The 22,340-nt window shown below is 41.3% G+C and overlaps 1 protein-coding gene across 2 annotated transcripts in view; it reads left to right on the forward strand.

Annotated features, from left to right (window-relative positions):
- Positions 1–22,340, forward strand: part of LOC140482613 (solute carrier family 22 member 2-like) — a 55,917-nt gene that overhangs the window by 27,778 nt on the left and 5,799 nt on the right. For both annotated transcript variants that reach the window (XM_072580130.1, XM_072580129.1), the window contains 3 exons: positions 898–1,112; positions 11,542–11,650; positions 22,107–22,219. In XM_072580130.1, the coding sequence (XP_072436231.1) occupies positions 898–1,112; positions 11,542–11,650; positions 22,107–22,219 (437 nt within the window). The remainder of the gene's footprint in view (positions 1–897; positions 1,113–11,541; positions 11,651–22,106; positions 22,220–22,340) is intronic.

The raw sequence follows: 22,340 nt of genomic DNA on the forward strand, positions 1-22,340 counted from the left end.
ATTTAACAACATATGAATTAGTTTGAACCGTAAGAGCATTGGCTCATCAATGGGTTTTCTCTGGGTGCTCCGGTTTCCTCCCATAGTCCAAAGATATGTACAGTAGGTGGAATGGCCATGGTAGATTGTCCATTATGTCCAGGAGTGAGTAGGCTGGGTGGATTGACCATGGGAGTTGGAGAGTTGCAGAGATAGGGTAGGGGGATAGATATAGGTGGGATGCTCTTCGGAGGGGTGGTGTGGACATAATAAGCTGAATGGCCTGCTTCCACACTATAGGAATTCTATTACTATCCTTGAGTAACTTGGGAGAATGGTTGATTGTCATGACATTGCATCATAATTTCACACGACAATTTGTACCTATAACTCAAGGAATCTTACTGGATAAAAGCACATGGGGTACTTCAGTTTTGTGAAGATACAGGAGAAACTGTGGTTCTCTTTCCTAGAGCAATCGAGGTTAATAGGAGATTTGACAACTTTTCAAAATTATAAACTGTTTCAATAGCGCTGATAGGAAGAAGTATTTTCCATTGAGAGTGACTAATATCAATTCATACAAAGACAGAGATAAAGTTGCAGAATTTGTTAGCAAACTATCATATTAACTCAGTTGGCTGGACTCTCAATGTGTCAACCAATTATTGCTAACATCACGTGGTTCAATTCCCAGCTTCAGGTAATGTAAAGTCAGGTCCTGCCTCCTCACCCTACCTATAGCAAAAGAAAAGGAACATAACTGTGGTTTGTGAATATTCACAAGGATTTACCTTGAGGCAAGGAGTTAAGATGAATTTAACAACATATGAATTAGTTTGAACCGTAAGAGCATTGGCTCATCAATCAGTGCAATGGTATGAGAGTTGTTTATTAAACTTAACCTCTTTATTTCAGGTTTACGAGTGCCTTGGTGTATCAAGGACTTGTCATGCGTTTGGGAACTCTAGGAGGAAACATTTACCTTGATTTCTTTATCTCAGGAGCTGTGGAAATCCCAGCATCAATCATTATCATTTTAGTGATTGAACGGATTGGACGACGCCTTCCCTTTGCAGCAGGTGGTCTGGTGGCAGGGGGCTCCTGTTTAATAGTGGTGTTCATACCTGAAAGTAAGCAAGACTCCTTGGGGATTCTTACCCAGTTGCACTGTAATGTTGATCTGAACCCACACTGCAACAGTGGAAATAACACATTCATTAAATTGTAATGTTGATCTGTCTTAAATATAATTCACTAACTATCATGAACATATTTGTTCCACAACATTACACATCTCAGAAGTTCAGGATATAAATTCACATTGGTCTATCAAAAAAGGGCTACAAATTAACACTTAGCTGTACTGGTGAGGATATAGATTTGTAGTGGTGGACATTCCAGCTCATAATAGTCTGTAGCAGTGAGACTTTAGTAAGATGCAGGACCAACAGGTCTCTGGAGGGAAGGATCCATGGTCTAAGTGATAAGAATACAGATTCACACTGATCTACAGTTATGAATATATATTCAAATAGGTTTACAGCAACAAAGATGCAAGTTCAATCTAGCCTATATAAACTTAGACAAAAGATTAAAATGATCTGTATTGGTGAGAATACAGTTCACACTGGGTTGTGCAAGCTCAGGGTATAGATGTGTAATGGTGAGTGTACAGGTTATCACTAGTCAATGGAGTTGAGGATACAGATCAATGCTTGCCTATACAAGTTCATGATACAAGGTCACATGCGTTGTAGTGGTGAAGTTACAGGTTCATTTTGATCTGTGTAAGCTCAGGATACAGGTGAACAGTCGATTTGCACAAGCTCAGGATATAGGAATTCCTAGAGATAGTGCAGGTACATTTTTTACAGCAGTATGTTACTGATCAACAAAAAAAGGTGGTATTACTAGAGCTGGTTCTTGGGTAGTTTTTTTTAATTTTAAAAGGGAGGAGAACAGACAAAGGAAGCACATGGTGAGGTCAGTGCAGGAGAGAGAGAGAGAGAGAGAGAGAGAAAGAGAAAGAAACAGACACCACAATCAACCTGTACAGTTACTGCCTTTGCTGTTTGAATTTATGTATCACTGGACATCGGAGTGTGCCCAGGAAACTTAACAAACAGTGAAATTCACAACTGATCTTGGAGGAACTGTTTGGGCGAAGTTCACAGCACAGAAACGGATAAGTGAATTTGTTGAAGAGTGTGGATTCTTTCTTGATTATATGTTTTTTGAGATATGTCTCTTGATAAAACTTAAAATATAAGCCATAACTATTAATTTAACCTGGGGCAGTGTTTTGTAGAGAAATAAGATGGTATTATTTTCTGGGTCTGTAGATTATGAAGGAGCAAAAATGGCCTTTAGTAGAGTGATATGCGCTTCTTGTCAGATGTGGAAATTTAAAGAGAGTTCAAGGGTTACTGCGGATTATATCTGCAATAAATGCTGTTGGTTGCAATTCCTATTGGATTGAATGGATCGGTTAGAGAGACAGTGAGAGGCAATGAGGAATTTGCAACAGCAACAGTATGTGATGGATAGCACTTATAGGAAGGGGAAAAAGTCGCAGATACAGTCACATTGATGGGTTATCACCAGGAAAGGTAAGAGAGGTAGACAGCTACCCCCAGCTTCTGCAGGAGTCTTCTGTGGCAATCCCCATTTCAAACAAGTATGCTGTTTTGGAAAATGTAGAGGGTGATGGATTCTCAGGGGAACGTAGCATGAACAGCCAAGTTTCTGGTATTGAGACTGGCTCTAATGCAACAAGGGGTTTGTCAGGTTCCAAGAGATCAATTGTGTAAGGGGAGTCTCTAATCTGAGGTACAGACAGATGTTTCTCTGGCCAGCAGCGAAAAATCAGAATGATGTGTTGCTTCCCTGGTGCCAGGATCAAAGATGTCTCAGAGAGGGCGCAAAATGTTCTCAAGGGGGAGAGAGGCCACATTGGAACCAATGACACAGGAAGGGAAAAGGTTGAGATTCTGAAGGAAGTTAGGCAGGACTTTAAAAAGGAGGTCCTTGAGAGTAGTAATATCTAGATTACTCCCAGTGCTACAAGCTAGTGAGGGAAAGAATAGGAGGATGGAGCAGATGAATGCATGGCTGAGGAGCTGGTATATGGGCGAAGGATTTACATTTTTGGATCATTGGGGTAGAAGTGACCTGTACAAAAAGGACGGATTGCACCTAAATTGGAAGGGGATTAATATACTGGCTGGGAGATTTCCTCAAGCTGCTTGGTAGGATTTAAGCTAGTAAGGTGGGGGAGGCGGTAGGGAGGGGGGGGCGGGGGTGGGATCCAGGGAGATAATGAGGAAAGAGATCGATCTAATACGGGTACAGCTGAGAACAGAAGTGAGTCAAACAGTCAGGGCAGGCAGGGACAAGGTATGACTAATAAATTAAACTGCATTTACTTCAATGCAAGAGGCCTAACAGGGAAGGCAGATGAACTCAGGGCATTGTTAGGAACATGGGATTGGGATATCATAGCAATTACAGAAACATGGCTCAGGGATGGGCAAGACTGGCAGCTTAATGTTCCAGGATACAAATGCTACAGGAAGGATAGAAAGGAAGGCAAAAGATGAGGGGGAATGGTGTTTTTGATAAGGAATAGCATTACAGCAGTACTGAGGGAGGATATTCCTGGAAATACATCCAGGGAAGCTTTTGGGTGGAACTGAGAAATAAGAAAGGGATGATCACTTTATTGGGATTGTATTGCAGAAGAGTTTTTGCCCGAAACGTCGATTTTACTTCTCCTCAGATGCTGTCTGAACTGCTGTGCTTTTCCAGCACCACTAATCCAGAATCTGGTTTCCAGCATCTGCAGTCATTGTTTTTACCTTGTATTATAGACCCCCTAATACTCAGAGGGAAATTGAGAAACAAATTTGTAAGGAGATCTCAGTTATCTGTAAGAATAATAGGGTGGTTATGGTAGGGGATTTTAAATTTCCAAACATAGACTGGGACTGCCATAGTGTTAAGAGTTTAGATGGAGAGGAAGTTGTTAAGTGTGGACAAGAAACTTTTCTGATTCAGTATGTGGATGTACCTACGAGAGAAGGTGCAAAACTTGACCTACTCTTGGGAAATAAGGCAGGGCAGGTGACTGAGGTGTCAGTGGGGAAGCACTTTGGGGCCAGCGACCATAATTCTATTAGATTTTAAATAATGATGGAAAAGGATAGACCAGATCTAAAAGTTGAAGTTCTAAATTGGAGAAAGGCCAATTTTGACGGTATTGGTCAAGAATTTTCAAAAACTGGGGGCAGATTTTCGCAGGTAAAAGGATGGTTGGACAATGGGAAGCCTTCAAAAATGAGATAACGAGAATCCAGAGAAAGTATATTCCTGTTAGAAAGGCTGGTAGGTATAGGGAATACTGGATGACTAAAGAAATTGAGGGTTTGGTTAAGAAAAAGAAGGAAACATATATCAGGTATAGACAGGATAGATCGAGTGAATCCTTGGAAGAGTATAAAGGCAGTAGGAGTATACTTAAGAGGGAAATCAGGAGGGCAAAAAGGGGACATGAGATAGCTTTAACAAATAGAATTAAGGAGAATCCAAAAGGGTTTTACAAATAATTAAGGACAAAAGGGTAACTAGGGAGAAAATAGGGCGCCTCAAAGATCAGCAAGGTGGCCTTTGTGTGGCGCACAGAAAATGGGGGAGATACTAAATGAGTATTTTGCATCAGTATTTACTGTGAAAAAGGATATGGAAGATACCATCTTGAAAAATGTCCATATTACAGAGGAGGATGTGCTGGATGTTTTGAAATGCATAAAGGTGGATAAATCCCCAGGACCTGATAAGGTATACCCTAGAACTCTGTGGGAAGCTAGAGAAGTGATTGCTGGGTCTCTTGCTGAGATATTTGTATCATCGATAGTCACAGGTGAGGTGCCGGAAGACTGGAGGCTGGCCAACGTGGTGCCACTGTTTAAGAAGGTTGGTAAGGACAAGCCAGGGAACTATAGACCAGGGAGCCTGACCTCAGTGGTTGGCAAGTTGTTGGAGGGAATCCTGAGGGACAGGATGGACATGTATTTGGAAAGGCAAGGACTGATTAGGGATAGTCAACATTGCTTTGTGCGTGGGAAATCATGTCTCACAAACTTGGTTAAGTTTTTTGAGGAAGTATCAAAGAGGATTGATGAGGGGAAAGCAGTAGATGTGATCTATATAGACTTCAGGAAAACGTTCGACAAGTTTCCCCATGGTAGACTGGTGAGCAAGGTTAGATCTCACGGAATACAGGGAGAACTAGCCATGTGGATGCAGAACTGGCTCAAAGGTAGAAGACAGAGTGTGGTGGAGGGTTGTTTTTCAGACTGGAGGCCTGTGACCAGTGGATTGCCACAAGGATCGGTGCTGTGTCTTCTACGTTTTGTCATTTATATAAATGATTCGGATGCGAGCATAACAGGTATTGTTAGTAAGTTTGCAGATGACACCAAAATTGGAGGTGTGGTGGACAGCGAAGAAGGTTACCTCTGATTACAACAGGAGCTTGACCAGATGGGCCAATGGGCTGAGAAGTGGCAGATGGAGTTTAATTCAGATAAATGCGAGGTGCTGCATTTTGGGAAAGCAAAGTCTTAGCAGGACGTATACACTTATAATGGTAAAATCCTAGAGAGTGTTGCTGAACAAAGATACCTTGGAGTGCAGGTTCATAGCTCCTTGAAAGTGGAGTCGCAGGTAGATAGGATAGTGAAGAAGGCATTTGGTATGCTTTCCTTTATTGGTCAGAATATTGAGTACAGGAGTTGGTAGGTCATGTTGCGGCTGTACAGGTTAGGGCACCATTGGAATATTGTGTGCAATTCTGGTCTCCTTCCTATTGGAAAAATGTTGTGATACTTGAAAGGGTTCAGAAAAGATTTACAAGGATGTTGCCAGGGTTGGAGGATCTGAGCTGTAAGGAGAGACTGAACAGGCTGAGGCTGTTTTCCCTGGAGCGTCAGAGGCTGAGGGGTGACCTTATAGAGGTTTACAAAATTATGAGAGGCATGGATAGGGTAAATAGGCAAAGCCTTTTCCCTGGGGTTGGAGAGTCCAGAACTAGAGGGCACAGGTTTAGGGTGAGAGGGGAAAGATTTAAAAGAGACGTAAGGGGCAACGTTTTCTCACAGAGGGTGGTACGTGTATGGAATGAGCTGCCAGAGGATGTGGTGGAGGCTGGTACAATTGCAACATTTAAAAAACATCTGGATGGGTATATGAATAGGAAGGGTTTGGAGGGATATGGGCCAGGTGCTGGCAGGTGGGACTAGATTGGGTTGGGATATCTGGTTGGCATGGATCAATTGGACCAAAGGGTCTGTTTCCAAGCTGTACACCTCTATGACTCTATGACTTTATAATTCATTCACGGGACAAATGTGTTCCCAGCTAGGCCAACATTTATTGTCCATCCCTAATTGCCCAAAGGGCAGTTAATAGTCAACCACTTGGCTGTGTTTATGACATATATCAGGTGGATGAAACAATGGAAAACTCAACTGAAAACAGAAGGTTCAGAGGGGAAGTGAAACAAGAAATAAGAAAAGCAAAGCGATAGTATGAAGAGAGAATGGCCGCTAACATAAAAAGAGAAGCCAAAAGTCTTTCATAGTTACATAAATTGTAGAAGTTTCATATGTAAATGAGTTGATGATTACGGACCAAAAATGCGATTTATGCATGGGGACATGGCTGGGGTGTTAAACGAATGCTTGGCTTTCAGCTTTACCAAGGAAGAAGATGCTGTCCATGTCATGGTAAAAGAGGAAGTAATTCAGGCACTTGAAGGGTTGAAAATCTGGAAAGGTAGATGTATTAGAGCTGTCGGTATTTAAAAGTTGATAAAGCAAAAGAGATATACCCAAGAATATGGGGGGAATGAAAATTGAAATTGTGGACGCACTGGCATGGTGCCAAAGAACTGGGTAATTGCAAACATTACACCCTTCAACATAAAGGATCTAAAGATAAGTTCGGCAACTACGGGCCAGTTAGTTTAACCTCAGTAATGGCGAAACTTCTAGAAAGCGCAATAAAGCTACATAGAATATAACGGACAACAGTGATATGGATATGAAATTGGTAGTGTGACAGGAAACAGAAAGTAATGACTAATTAATGTTTATCAGGACTGGAGTAAGGTTTATAGTGGAGTTAGGACACTTATTCTTCATGAATTTTTTAATAATCTAGACACTAGCTTTCGGGGCACAATTTTAAAAATTGTGCAAGGTATGAAACTGGAAAGCATTATAAAATGTGAGGATAGAACAGAATTTCAAAGGACATAGACAGGTTGATGGAATGGGAAGATAAATGGCAGATGAAATTTAATACAGCGGTTTATTAGGAAGAACTAGAGAGATTCAAAGTTTGGGAGAAGATTTGTAGCTTGGGTGCTCGTTGTTGTGGTTCTGTTCGCCGAGCTGGGAATTTGTCTTGCAAACGTTTCGTCCCCTGTCTAGGTGACATCCTCAGTGATTGGGAGCCTCCTGTGAAGCGCATCTGTGCTGTTTCCTCCGGCATTTATAGTGGCCTGTCTCTGTCGCTTCCGCTTCTGCCACTATAAATGCCGGAGGAAACAGCACAGAAGCACTTCACAGGAGGCTCCCAAGCACTGAGGATGTCACCTAGACAGGGGAAAATGTTTGCAAGACAAATTCCCAGCTCGGCGAACAGAACCACAAGAACTAGAGAGATAATATAAATGGTACAATTCTAAAGTCTACAGGAGCAGAGTATGCATACATCCATAACTAATTGGAGGTAGCACAACATTAGTCTGTAACAGTGATGACACAGATTCAATCTAATTTACCCAAGTTAGGGTGTAGTTTAGCATAGGACTACAGTGTTGACAATACAGGAAAATAATTATTTGTACTTGTGAGCACACTGGTTCATCCTGGTCTGCAGAAACTCAGGATGTCAGTTAACACTGTTTGTAAAATTAAGGTTTCAGGTTAATATTGATCTATACAATTCAGAGTATAGATTAACATTGATTTATACAAGTTCAGAGTGCAAGTTCATGCTGATTGAAATTGTGAGGATAAACACCAGTCTATACAATGCAGGATACAAATTTACAGTGATTTGATAAATTCAGGATATACATTCACACTGCAGGTAAACATGCAGGTTCATACTGGTTTGAACAAGATCAGGATAGGTTCACACAGGCCTACGGTGGCATATTGTTGGATACCAGCTCTGCTGGCATGTTATCTGTTGGGGTCATGTCCAGTGGAACTATCTGAAATGCAATGGATAGGTTCACTACCACCAATCTATGTTACTAGTATTCTTCTAAGTTGCTGAAAACACGAGGGAAGGATATCCAGAGTCTTCAGTCAAAGAGGGGCTCAGCCTTGACAAATGGAATAAATCTATTACATAGAACTTAACAGCTAACTGCATTAATCGAAGTCTTTTGCAAGACTTTAGGCTAGAGTACTTACAATTAAGTCCATATTATTATTTGTTCTTATTATTTTATTATTATTAAGTACATATTATTCTCTATCCTTTGAGAAGAGCTTATCTTCTGAGGTCAGCTAAACCTTTCATACAAGAAATGCTTTGTATAACATGTGGAGCTGAGGATACAGATTCACACTGGCCTTTGGTGGTGAAGTTAAAGGTTATACTGGTCTGTTCACTGGCCTGTAGTAGTGAGCATGCAGTTAAATTGTTGGTGGAGACCCTACAGTGTTTTCTATTGCATTTACCTGACTTGGCACTTATTTTCAACAGTGATGGTGACGATGCATCTAAAGCAGTGTTAGTCAGAAGAGGATGCTAAGTGAAAATTCTGCGAACTGACATAAAATTTACAGATCTTGTTACAAAAGGGATAGTAGCAACACAGTTACAACATTAGCTGCATGAAAGGAAGTAGAGAGGAATAGTCAATGGATATTTTTCATCCCAGAGAAAGGTTTGCACTGTAGCTCATTACTCAGACCCTTGCTTTTCCACATATATATACTGTATACATGATCTGAACCTTGGAGTGTGGGGCAAAATTCAAAGTGTGGAGATGGTACTAAACTTGAACAACTATAAACAATGAGGAGAACTATATGGTCATCCAGAAGGACATAGACAGGTTGGTGGAGTAGACAGACCAGTGGGAGATGGAGTTCAATGCAAAGAAGTATGAAGTGATGCATTTTGGTTTGGAGAACATTGAAAGATAATACAAAATAGGAGGTACAATTCTAAAGGGGGTGCAGGAGTGCAGGGATCTGGGTGCACATGTGCGTGGATCACTGAAGATGGTGGGACAGGTAGAAAGTGCGGTTAATAAAGCAATATGGTTTTATATGCTTTATTAGTACGGGCATCAAGTACAAGAGTAGCGAGTTGATGTTGAATTTGCACAAGATACTTGTTAGACCTCTGCTGGTGCGCCATGTACAGTTGTGGGTCCACATTATAAAAGAGATGTGAATGCACTGGAGAGATTGCAGAAGCAATTTACAAGAATAGTTTCAGGAATTACAAACTAAGGAAGTTGGGACTATTCTTGAAGTGGAGAAGGCTGAAAGGTGATTTGATAAAGATATTCAAAATCATGAGTAAGCTCAACAGTGTAGATAGAGAAAAACTGTGCTCATATAAAAAGAGAATGGGAGTGCAAAGAATTTAAATTGACATTGAAAAGCAACAAATATGATATTAGGTTATGGAATACACTACCTGGAAATGTGGTGAAGGCTGGTTCAATTGGATTATCTGAGAGGACATAGGATGAATATTTGGATAGAAATGGTGTGCAGAGATATGGAGAAAAGTTAGGATATTGGCGCAAGGTTATATGGGCCAAATAGCCTCCTTCTGCACCATAACAATTCCATAATGATAATACAATATCTGCAGTAATAATCAATAATGGATCTCTTACATTGTGACAGGTAATTCTGTGATTAAGAACAATGCAATGTAGTAGGGGATGTAATGGTGACACAATTAAAAAGAGCTTCGTAACTCATTGTAGGTTTGACATGTTGATAATATTTTAAGAATGTTTAATATGACCAATCAAATCCTGTTCGAAAATAGCATCTTAAGTAATCAACATACAGAACTAGCTGCCCAAAGGGCACAAAATTGAACTAGTTATGTAATGAGTGTAAAAATGTAAAAAGATTTAATTTGTTGACATCTCATTATCCCCACATCAACGACCTGTGAAGAAGTCATGAGTGACCAGAAACTTAACTGGATCAGCTAATAAATGCTGTGGCCACAAGAGCAGGTCAGAGACTGGGAGTGTGACCCACCGACTCTCTCCAAAGCCTCTCCATCATCTACAAGGCACAAGCCAGGAATGCAAAGATGAGGCCAGCTCCAATAATACTCAAGAACCTTGATACTATCCAGAAAAAAACACCCTATACCCCACCCTTAATTTAGTTCCTTCAATTACTGATGCATTTTGTTGCAATTTGTTTGAACCAATGATTTTATGATGCTAATTTAATCTGTCCTTCACTTTTTTCTAAATTCTGCTCTCCAAACTCCTATGTGTTTCTGATTTTCTTCTCTTGAAACTTTACCGTTTAATGTAGATATTCACTGTGTCTTTCTTCTGAAAGGCATCACCTCCCATTTCCCCAAATTAAGTTCCATCAGCCATCTGAAAACCTAATTTATTAACTTCTCTACATCTCCTTGAAGTCATGCATCAGTTAATCATGCACCCTGCTTTAAAGCCTTCTTCATTTTTTTCTTTAAGCACTACAATCCAGATCAATGATACTTTGAAAAGAACAATGGTCCAACATTTATTAGAGGAAAGCACCAGTGTCCCTATCCCTCCTGTTTCAAGAATACTAATTAATCACTGCATTATTATTATTCCTTTAACTTTCTATCTCAGCTGTCACATTATCTTCAAAGCTGTGCATCTTAAACCTATTAATGTCCTATGTGGAATTTTACAACTGTTGAAAACCCATTTATTTGTGAATTATTCACATGTACACAGTATTCACACATTTTCTTTATCAATGTACTGAAATTCCCTCAAATTTATTTGACACAACTTGATTAGATTAGTTTACATTACAATGTGGAAACAGGCCCTTCGGCCCAACAAGTCCACACTGACCCGCCGAAGCGCAACCCACCATACCCCTCCATTTACCCCTTACCTAACACTACAGACAACTTAGCATGGCCAATTCACCTGGCCTGCACATTTTTTGGACTGTGGGAGGAAACCGGAGCACCCGGAGGAAACCCACACAGACACAGGGAGAATGTACAAACTCCACACAGTCAGTCGCCTGAGGCGGGAGTTGAACCTGGGTCTCTGGCGCTGTGGGGCAGCAGTGCTAACCACTGTGCCACTGTGCCACCGTGCCGCCCACTTGCTTCTTACAAATTCATGTTTAATTAACTGATACTATTGTAACTGTGTGATTTTGTTTAACTTGTTAACAAAAATAGTAAACTAGTGAAATATTTTAATGGTTTCTAAGAATTATATTTTACAAATTGCAAATGTATTTTTTAATTCAGATTTAACCTGGTTAAAGACAGCAGTTGCATGCTTGGGCAGACTGGGGATAACTGTAGCTTTGGAGATGGTCTGTTTTGTGAACATGGAGCTGTATCCTACATTTTTACGGTAAGTACAAAATAATTTAGAACATAGAACATAGAACAATACAGCACAGAACAGGCCCTTCGGCCCACGATGTTGTGCCGAACTTCTATCCTAGATTAAGCACCCATCCATGTACCTATCCAAATGCCGCTTAAAGGTCGCCAATGAATCTGACTCTACCACTCCCACGGGCAGCGCATTCCATGCCCCCACCACTCTCTGGGTGAAGAACCCACCCCTGACATCTCCCCTATACCTTCCACCCTTCACCTTAAATTTATGTCCCCTTGTAACACTCTGTTGTACCCGGGGAAAAAGTTTCTGACTGTCTACTCTATCTATTCCTCTGATCATCTTATAAACCTCTATCAAGTCACCCCTCATCCTTCGCCGTTCCAACGAGAAAAGGCCGAGAACTCTCAACCTATCCTCGTATGACCTACTCTCCATTCCAGGCAACATCCTGGTAAATCTTCTCTGCACCCTCTCCAAAGCTTCCACATCTTTCCTAAAGTGAGGCGACCAGAACTGCACACAGTACTCCAAATGTGGCCTAACCAAAGTCCTGTACAGCTGCAACATCACCTCACGACTCTTGAATTCAATCCCTCTGCTAATGAACGATAATACTCCATAGGCCTTCTTACAAACTCTATCCACCTGAGTGGCAACCTTCAAAGATCTTTAAAGCAACAGCAGTAACCAGCATGAATCAATTATTTTGCCAGGAATTAAATTCAATTTTAACAGTTAGGGTTTATTGACAAGTACTGAAAATATCAAAGCAAATTTGCAAGCATGTAGAAAATACTGTTTTAGAATTGATTAATTATACATCCCTTTATGAAGATTTAATATGAAAGTAGCATTATCTTATTCCAGGTACGCTACTTAACATAGAACTTAGAAAAGTACAGCACAGGAACAGACCCTTCAGCAGACAATATTGCCATTCTAAACTAATTCCATCTATCTGTAACTGATCCATATCTCTCTATTCCCTATCTGTTCATGTGTCTGTCCAAATGTCTTTTAAACGTTACTACCATATCTGCTTCTGATCACCTTCCCTGACATTCCAGGCGCCTACCATCCTTTGTGTGAAAAACTTGCCTCACACATCTCCTTTAAATTTTCCCCCTCTCACTTTAAATCTATTTGACATTTCCACCCTAGGAAGAAGGCTGAGACTCTATACCTTTTCCACGCCACTAATAATTTTATACACTTCTATCCGCATTCTTCGTCTCCTTAGTCTCTGACACACTGCAAAAACAATCCAAATGTGTCCAACCGCTCCTTATAACCAATACACTCCAATCCAGGCAACATCCTGATAAACCTCTTTTGCACTCTCTCCAAAGCCTCTACTTCCTTGCTAAAATGTGGGGACTTGAATTATGCGCACCTCTCCAAATATGCCCTAACTAAAGTTTTATACAGCAACATGACTTGCCAACTTTTATACTCAATGCCCTGACCAATGAAGGCAAGCATACCAGAAGCCTTCTTTACCACCTTTGCCAAGTGTGCTGCTAATTTCAAACTTGCACTCCAAGATTTCTCTGTGTATCAAAGATCATTGGTGTTCTGCCATTTACCATATACTGACCTCTCAAAATGCATCATCCCTCACATGCCCAGATTAAACTCCATATGCCATTTCTCTGCCAATCTTTCCAACTGATCTGTATCCCACTGTATCCTTTGACAACCCTCTTCATTATCCACAACCACACAATTTTTGTGTTGTCTGCAAAGTTACTAATCAGAGCACTTATATTTTCATCCAAATCACTTATATAAATTATAAACAACAGAAGTCCCAGTACTGATCCATGCGGAACACCACTGGTCATAAACCTCCAGTCAGAAAAACACCCAACAACTACCTGCTGTGTTCTAAGACCATGCCAATAACCATTACATTCCTGATGAAGGGCTGATGTCCGAAATGGTGATTCTCCTGCTCCTCGGATGCTGTTTGACCTGCTATACTTTTCTAGCGCTATACTTTTTGACTCTGATCTCCAGCATCTGCAGTCCTTACTTTCTCAGTGCTAATACTGTATCCTACTTACTAACTTAGCATGGATTCAATGCCCCCTTTCTCCCCTCCTGATTCCTTGTTTAAGTTCTTGCCTGCCATGCTTTTCATCATTTATATAAATGATTTGGATGTGAACATAAGAAGTATAGTTTTCAATTTTGCAGATGACACCAAAATTGGAGGTGTAGTGGACAGTGAAGAGGGTTACCTCAGATTACAATGCAATCTTGATCATCTGGGCCAATGGGCCAAGGAGTGGCAGATGGAGTTTAATTTAGGTAAATATGAGGTGCTACAGTTTGGAAAAGCAAATCAATGCAAAACTTAATGGTAAGGTCCCGAGGAATGTTGCCGAACAGAGAGACTATGGAGAGCAGGTCCACAGATCTTTGAAAGTAAAGTTGCAGGTTGGCTAGATAGTTTAGAAGGTGTTTGGTATGCTTTTCTTTATTGGTCAGTCAGTGCAATGAGTATTGGAGTTGGGAGGTCATGTTACAAATGTACAGGACATTGCTTAGGACACTTTTGGAATACTGCATTCAATTCTTGTCTCCCTGCTATAAGAAGGATGTTGTGAAACTTGAAAGCGTTCAGAAAAGATTTCGTTAAAAATCACACAAAGCCAGGTTATAGCACTAGCTTTCCTTCCGAATAAACCTGTTGGACCATAACCTGGTATTGTGTGATTTTTAACTTTTTGTCCACCCCAGCCGAATACCAGCACCTCCAAATCAGAAAATATTTATAAAGACATTGCCAAGCCTGGAGGGTTTGAGCTCTAGGGAGAAGTTGAATAGGCTGGGGCTATTTTCCCTGGAGCATTGGAGGCTGAGAGGTGCCCTTATTAAAATTAATAAAATCATAAGGGGCATGGATAGGGTAAATAGACAATGTCTTTTCCCTGGGGTGATGGAGTCTAAAACTAGAGGGCATAGGTTTAGGGTGAGAGGGGCAAGGTTTATAAAGGGGCAACTTTTTCACACAGAATGGGATGAGCTGCTAGAGGAAATGGTGGAGGCTGATACAATTACATTTAAAAACATTTGGATGGGTATATGAATAGGAAGAGTTGAAAGGGGTATTTCCAAATGCTGGCAAAGGGGACTAGATTTTTTTAGGATATCTGGTCAGTATGGACAAGTTGGACCATTCCTGATGAAAGGCGTTTGCCCGAAACATCAATTTTCCTATTCCTTGGATGCTGCCTGACCTGCTGTGCTTTTCCAGCACTTACTTTAATCTTGACTGTAATCTCCAGTATCTGCAGTACCCACTTCTGTCAAGTTAGACCAAAAGGCTTATGTTCCTGCTGTACATCTCTATGACTTGATGCTTGTTTTATATTCCTCAGGGGCCTTGTCTGATTTCAATCTCCCAAACCTTACATATGTTTCCTTTCCTTTCCTGACTAAATTTCCAATATGTATTGTCATCAATGGCTTCCAAGTCTTGCCATCTTTATTTTTCATCCTTACAGGACAATGTTGGTCCTGAACTCTGATCAACTGGCCTTTAAAAAACTTCCACATATCAGAAGTAGATTTACCATCAAACATCTGCCCTAAATTTAATTTCTCCAGTTCCTCTCTAATATTGTTGTGATTAGCCTGTCCCCAGTTTAACCATTTCAATCAAGGATCAGTCTTATCCTTGCCCATAACTACCTTAAAATGTATGTAATTATGATCACTATTCCCAAAATGCTCTTCCACTGAAATGTCAATCATCTAGAAATGCTCTTTCCCCAGTACAAGGTCTAGTATGATTCCTTCCCGAGTTGGACTATCTACACATTATTTCAAGAAACTCTCCTGAATGTACCTAACAAATTCTGCCCCAACTAAGGAACTAAGGGAGTCCCAGCCAATATTAGAGAATTTAAAATCACCCACAACAAAAACCCTGTTGTTGTAAATATCTTTCCATGATCTGTTTTTATACCTTCTGCTGGCTGTCAGGAAGCCTACAGTATAATCCCATCATAGCAATTACACCTTATTTATTCCTGAATTCTACCCATATGGTCTTGTTGGATGAGCTCTCCAAAATGTCTTCTCTTAGTGCAGCTGTGACATTCTCCTTAATCAGTAAAGCAACACCCTTACCCTTTTTTACATCCCTTTCCATCATGTCTGAAACATCTGAACCCTGGAATGTTGATCTTGCCCTTCTCTCTACTAAGCTTCTGTGATGGTGACAAAATCATTGATTTTATTGATGGCTTTTAATGATATCACTCTTCCCTCAATCAGGAAGTTGGGCATGCACTTTCTTCTCCCTGCGTACACGTGTCTTCGCCCCCGCACATAATCTTTTCCCTCAATCCAATCTCTTATTGCTCTCTCAATTCTTCTCCCAATGCTCCCAGTTTGTCATTACTGACATCTCTCATCTACAATTGTAAACTGCAGGCTCTAAGCTTATCTGCCTTACTTGTTGTACAGACTGCACTGAAATACGGTTCAGACCTCCAATGTCATGTTCATTAGCCTGGTCCTGTCTATTCATCCTATTAGACTTATTTGACAACCTCTACCTTCTCCTCAATCACTGTACATGCTGACCTACTGCTCTGGTTCCCAGCTCACTCTTACACCAGTTTAAGTCCTCCCGAGTGGCACTACTACACTAATATACAATCAGTTATGTGTAACATATTAAGTGCTTTGGGATTTTGAATGTAATATGTGGCTTAGTGATAACATGCTTCCCTGAGTCAGAAGTTTGGACATGCACTTTCTTCTCCCTTATGTACCTGTGTCTTCCCCGCTGCACACAATCTCTTCCCTCAATGCAATCTCTTATTGCTTTCTCAACTCTGCTCCCAATGGTACTATACAGGTTGACATTACTGACATCTCATGGTGTCTGCCACCTCTGCCAGTACCTGACACGAGGTAAGGATTATTTGAGGTAGTTCATTGACACTTTGTCTATACTGTAGTTAGGACCTATCTGATGATTAATAGTGGATGATATTCCACTATAGAGTCTTTTCAGAAGAGGAACTTGTTTTAGTTGGCAAAGTGGTTTATTGCATCATAGCAATAAGTGTAACTACATTACTAGTCAGGCAATATTTACTAGGATTCTCAAGAGCTGGACGGTATTCATCTGGTCTCTGCAAATGCTCATGTGGTACTGCCTTAATCCAAAAACTGGATTACATTATCAGAATAAATGCAGATTATACAACTTCAACATTCACTCTTTCAAAATTATTATCTTATACAACATTCCTTGTGATTGCTTCTACACTTTGCCTGATCTGTTCCCCCATTGATTTAATCTTTCCCAGTGTCCAATTGCCCCATGGATCATCTCTTCCATTTCCCATTGCAGAATTGATTCTATGCTCCACTTGTAAACTTCTATCTCCAAGCGTATATAATCTCCAGGTTGAATTATTGTCTCTCCCTGACCACTTGGTGATCTATCCTTATCTCTGCAAACATAGGCAGGAGTTGACCCTGTCAGCAATCAGAGACTTCCAAATAAAAAGTAGCAGCATCAGACAGGGATATGGGATGCAATTGCCCTCATTGTCCAGAAGCTATATCAGTTCAGTGAATCATGAAACCATCTAGCTGCCTCCTCAGGGAGAGTCAGGCCCAGCACCTTGACCAGTTGCTGGAAAATGCGCACATCCACTTCATTTCCACCCATCGTTCCCAGTACTGGGGGCAGGTGACAAGGAGGAGCCATGAAACACACTCTGACGGAGGTGGAACCACACACCGACTGCTTTGCCCATTCTACAGGCATTGTTTGGTGTCCATCCTGCCTGCCCTCCTCCAACCCTTGGACACTGACATAAAGGACAGTCATCATGTCTTTGGCAAGAAGAACCTCCCATGTTTGGCCTGATAAACACAAGTGTCACTGTGATGAGACAACCAAACTTCTAGGGTCAACATGTTGAACAATTGAATGGTTGTTCTCTCCCCACTAGCTGCTGAACCAGGTAGTATACTAAAACATAGTGGGAGTGAAATAAGAAAACATATTGAGGGCACAATGGTGGCACAAATGTTAAAAAAAGTCTGTCATGCTCAGTTCATGCATAAATGTTCCTGATGTTAACCTTCATATGGCTATGAGTGTCTCTGTGTAGGCACTAAGAGCATGTTCACACCATCCAGCAGCATTACATAACCAAAGAGAAAGCTCCAGGAATGGAGGTCTATGATGCAACCCAACTCACTTTCTGGAACAGGAGGACCAAAGCATTACCATAGCATTGGTTCATGGTAACACTTTGTCCCTCCTCATTCAACATTATTAATATTTGGCTTTGTCTGTGCACAAAGATGTAGCTGTCAAAGAATTGCCCAGCAGTGGCTGTGCGATAAAGGTGTATCATACAGAGAGCATGTACATGGCCAGGGCAATTGGCCACAAGCTGGTGCCTATGTTCTTCCTCGTTAAAAGCCCTATGATTGGTTTTTGCAGTATCCCTCTCCCATATAGTTTCAGTCACTTATCCTGACCACTTAAGAGTGTTTTTGAAGCCATTTTCTTCCCCATTGCACGTGACTAACTCAAAACATGATGAAGGGTAATAACAAGTGCTCCTCTGCTAGTGATCTCCATCCTTAGTCTTAAATGGTGAGTCCCCAAACATCTACATACCTCCGAGTAACCCATCCCATTAACCCCACAGGCTTCACACTTCCCTAAGTCCCCCTGCCTACATGAGCCTGCACCTGTCAACTATCCCAGCCAACCCTAAGCAAATGAAGTGACAATGCTTAGTGTGGTAATTTACCATGCCTCAACACCACTCCGCCTCCACCCCCCCCCCCCCCCCCCCCCCCCCGCCCCCGCCCCGCAACTGAGGCTAGGGAGATCCTAACCATGGATAACACCCCTCTCTCATGTTACTCCCTTCCCTGCCATGCTTTACTGCATCACGCCCTTGCAAACCCTGCTGCCCCTCTTCACAATTGTACTTCACCCTTGACCAAAGCTAGGAGTCCTGGGACACAAACAGTGACTTGCTGAGGCTCAGTTCTACAGGAACAGCCACACTTGCCCTCACACCATTCCGCTTCTCCCTTATTTTCTGTGGGTAGACTCAATCTTGTCCTACACCCCTCAACAAATATGACCGGATAACCCTGGGTAAGGCAAGCCAAAACCTCTGACTGGTGTCTGTACATCTCCCTGACCTGCATGGTAGACTTATCGCTTTGAGCCAATGGACAGATTGTAACCCACTCCCTGGACTACAGAGGCACGGACCTCCAACCTGGAACACCCCAACCTGATTTGGCAATTCCATTGAATGATTTGGGAGACTGCTATGGAAGACCACCCTATACCTAGAAAGCCTGAACCCCCTGACCTACCCCTCCCCCCTCCTGCTTCCCCCCTCCAGACTGAGGATGCTCAGTAGCAAGGTAAGCTGTTTGTTTTGTGATTGTGCTAATTGGTGCAGCAAGGAAGGCAAGGAAGTCGCTTAGCAACCAGGTGCGAAAAAAGCGAGCATCCAAGATGTAGCCTAGTTCAGTCTGCAATCTGTCCCTGGCAAAAGTGCCTCTGCTGCATTTCAATGCTAGTTTCTAGTGCATGCTGCAATGCACTGCCAGTGCCAAATAGAAGTGCCAGGATAGTTATGATCAATTTTGTCTTTCCAAGGATTTGCACACATTGGTTGGCATGCGATCACTGCTTGCAGCATGGACTTCCGATTTCAGAAGATGCTGCCATGCATGGACCTTGGAGATCTGTGCAGGAGAAAAAAAATACTGGGAACACTTGGTTTAATGGGTTGGCAGATGCCAGAAGCCCATTGTCCATGAGTGGGATGGGTACATTTGGTGCCAATCAAATGTGTCCTAGGCTATGGTTTGGTTGCAAGCAACATGGTCATTCAGAGCAAGTGTTGAGCTGAAATCATTCTGGCCTCCTTGTTGAGTTTTCCTGACATCTAGCCTGTTTGGCAAGTTTGATAAAGAGCAAAAATAAGTATTAATGAATCGAGCTGTGGTTTAAAAAAGGTGTTTAATATGTGGTGATACCTATCATAGAGTCATAGAGATGTACAGCATAGAAACAGACCCTTCAGTTCAACTCCTCCATGCCGACCAGATATCCCAACATAATCTATCCCACTTGCCAACACCTGGCCCATATTCCTCCAAACCCTGACTATTCATATTCCCATCCAGATGCCTTTTAAATGTTGCAATTATACTAGCCTCCACCACTTCCTCTGGCACATAGCTACTTAGCAAAAGTCTCATCACATCACCAGTGCAAAGTATAAAAGATGATGCACGATGATCTTGATATCAAGATGGGTGTCATTAGACTTCTTATCTGATTCTACCACAAATCTAATTCTTTACTCTTTCTATAGATGTTGGTGGACCTGAAGAACCAACATTTTTTGTTACAATTTTTGATTTCTAGCATTCCCTGTTTTCTGTGTTTCAATTTATTTAATTTAGTCCCTTTACCATAATAAAACACCTCATCACTTCATAGAGGTATGAGGAAACAAAATATAACACCCTCGGCCACATCGAAATGTTTTAAGGAGTATCTTAAAAGAGAAAATCAAGGTAGAGAGAGGCAGAGAATTGAAGAGAGGGAATACAGCGTGTGGCTTAGGCAGTTGAAGGTATGACCACCAAATGTGGAGCAATTAAAACCAGGCATGCTCTAGAGGCCAGAATTAGAAAAGATGTGCAAGGATGTTACCAGGGCTGGAGTGCTTGAGTTATAAGGACAGGCTGTATTGGCTGAGATTTTTTTTCCCTGGAGGTTGAAGGGTGACCTTATAAAGATTTATCCAATCAAGAGGGGTGTAGATAAGGTGAATAGCAAATGTCTTTTCCCCAGTGTAGGGAGTACAAAACAAGAGAGCATATTTTTAGGTTGAGAAGGGAAAAAGTTAAAAAGGATCTGAGGGGCAACTTATCACACAGAGAGAATGAACTGCCTCGGAAGTGGCAGACGTAGGCACAGTTACACATTTAAAAAACATTTGGACAGGCAAGCGGATAGCAAAAGTTTAGAGGGATATGGGTCATATGTTGCCAAATGTAGGCAAATGGGATTAGTTTTAGTTTGGGAAATTTGGTCAGCATGGACGAGTTGGATCGAAGGGTCTATCTCCATGCTATGGGACTCTATGACTCGATCTCGTCACAGCCCACGTTGATCAAATCCCTATAAAATTCCATCAGTTATGTGCCACTACAAGGGAAAACATCCTGTTGGCATCTACCAAGATGAGTCCCTTCGAGAAATTGTAAGCCTAATAAGATTATGTCTCATTCTTCTAAACTACAAAGGATACTAGCCTAAGCCTTCCCTGGACAACTTCCCCACCACATCCAGGTATCAGTGAAGTGAATCTCCTTTTAACTGCTTCAAATATTTGCAACTTTGCTGTCCCTGTATTTTTAGGCAACCCATCTACTAGTGACCCTAAATCCTGCTATCACACTGCCTCCTCAGAAATATTGAGGCATTTGATTCTATGATTTGGAAGTAATCCCATCGTTATTTGTTGCGTCATACATAAACTTTCTTCAAATTTTATTTTCAAAAATAACATTTCTCATGTGAGAGTTATAATTGTATTTACTGATAAAACTCTGTGTCTGAGTTCTCAAATTAACATTTTTACCTCCAGGCCTAGGGTCCAAGTTGATGACAGTTCACAGTCCAGGCTGACGATCACTGTTGGGTTTGAGTTGGTATCACTCTGGGGATCAGGTTGATTTCAATCCAGGATATTGTCAGTCTGGGGTCTGAATCAACGCTTAGTCTGGGGCCCACGTCAATTCTTAATCTGGGATCTGAATTGATGCTTCTTCTGGGGTCTGTGTTGATGCTCAGCCTCGGGTCTGAGTTATTGCTCAGTTTGGCATCTGAGTCAATGTTTTATCTAGAGTCACCATTTTGTCAACTGAAGAGGTTTAACAAATAGACGCCAACCTCAGCTTCATAAATACAGGGGTGTAACCATATGCATTGCAAAAAATCTTAGCGTCATTCTCTTAGGTATTTGTTCAATTGCTAGAACTGCAGTTTCAACTTCCTGGGAGCTCCTGTCATTTAAACAGAGTTAAATGAATTTCCAACCAGCTTCCTAGATTATCGCTGGAGCAGCAAAGTAGATTCAAGCCAAGAAATATTTGGGAAAGGAAACCTCCCAGTATAAACAAAACCAGAAATTGCTGAGCCTCTCCAGCATTTTCTGTTTTTAATTCGATTCAAATTTCCAGTATCTGCAACTGTTTAAATTCACTCCTCTCAGCATGGAATTGTATCATGGTTATAGCAACGTACGTCCAAAATTTACACAGATAATCAGGTGATATAACAAATTACCTTTGCAACATGATTTTGGAAATGTGAACATGTGAGCTTCAAAAGGTTGGGGATATAAACTGTTCTATTCTCTACCAGGAACTTTGCTGTTGCTGCATGTGGAGTGCTGTGTGACATTGGAGGAGTTGTTTCTCCTTTTATCGTATATAGGTTGGCTGCTATCTGGATTGAAATGCCTCTTGTAGTATTTGGTGAGTATACTGATCTCAGGTTAAGTCTTTGTTATACGGGTGTAAATCATTACATGAGGTGAAAGATGCTCCCTTATCCATGTGACAAATCTCAAATTTATTCTTTTTAGTGGTTTTCTCG

This window comes from Chiloscyllium punctatum, chromosome 11, assembly GCF_047496795.1.
Source record: "Chiloscyllium punctatum isolate Juve2018m chromosome 11, sChiPun1.3, whole genome shotgun sequence".
Lineage (NCBI taxonomy): Eukaryota > Metazoa > Chordata > Chondrichthyes > Orectolobiformes > Hemiscylliidae > Chiloscyllium > Chiloscyllium punctatum.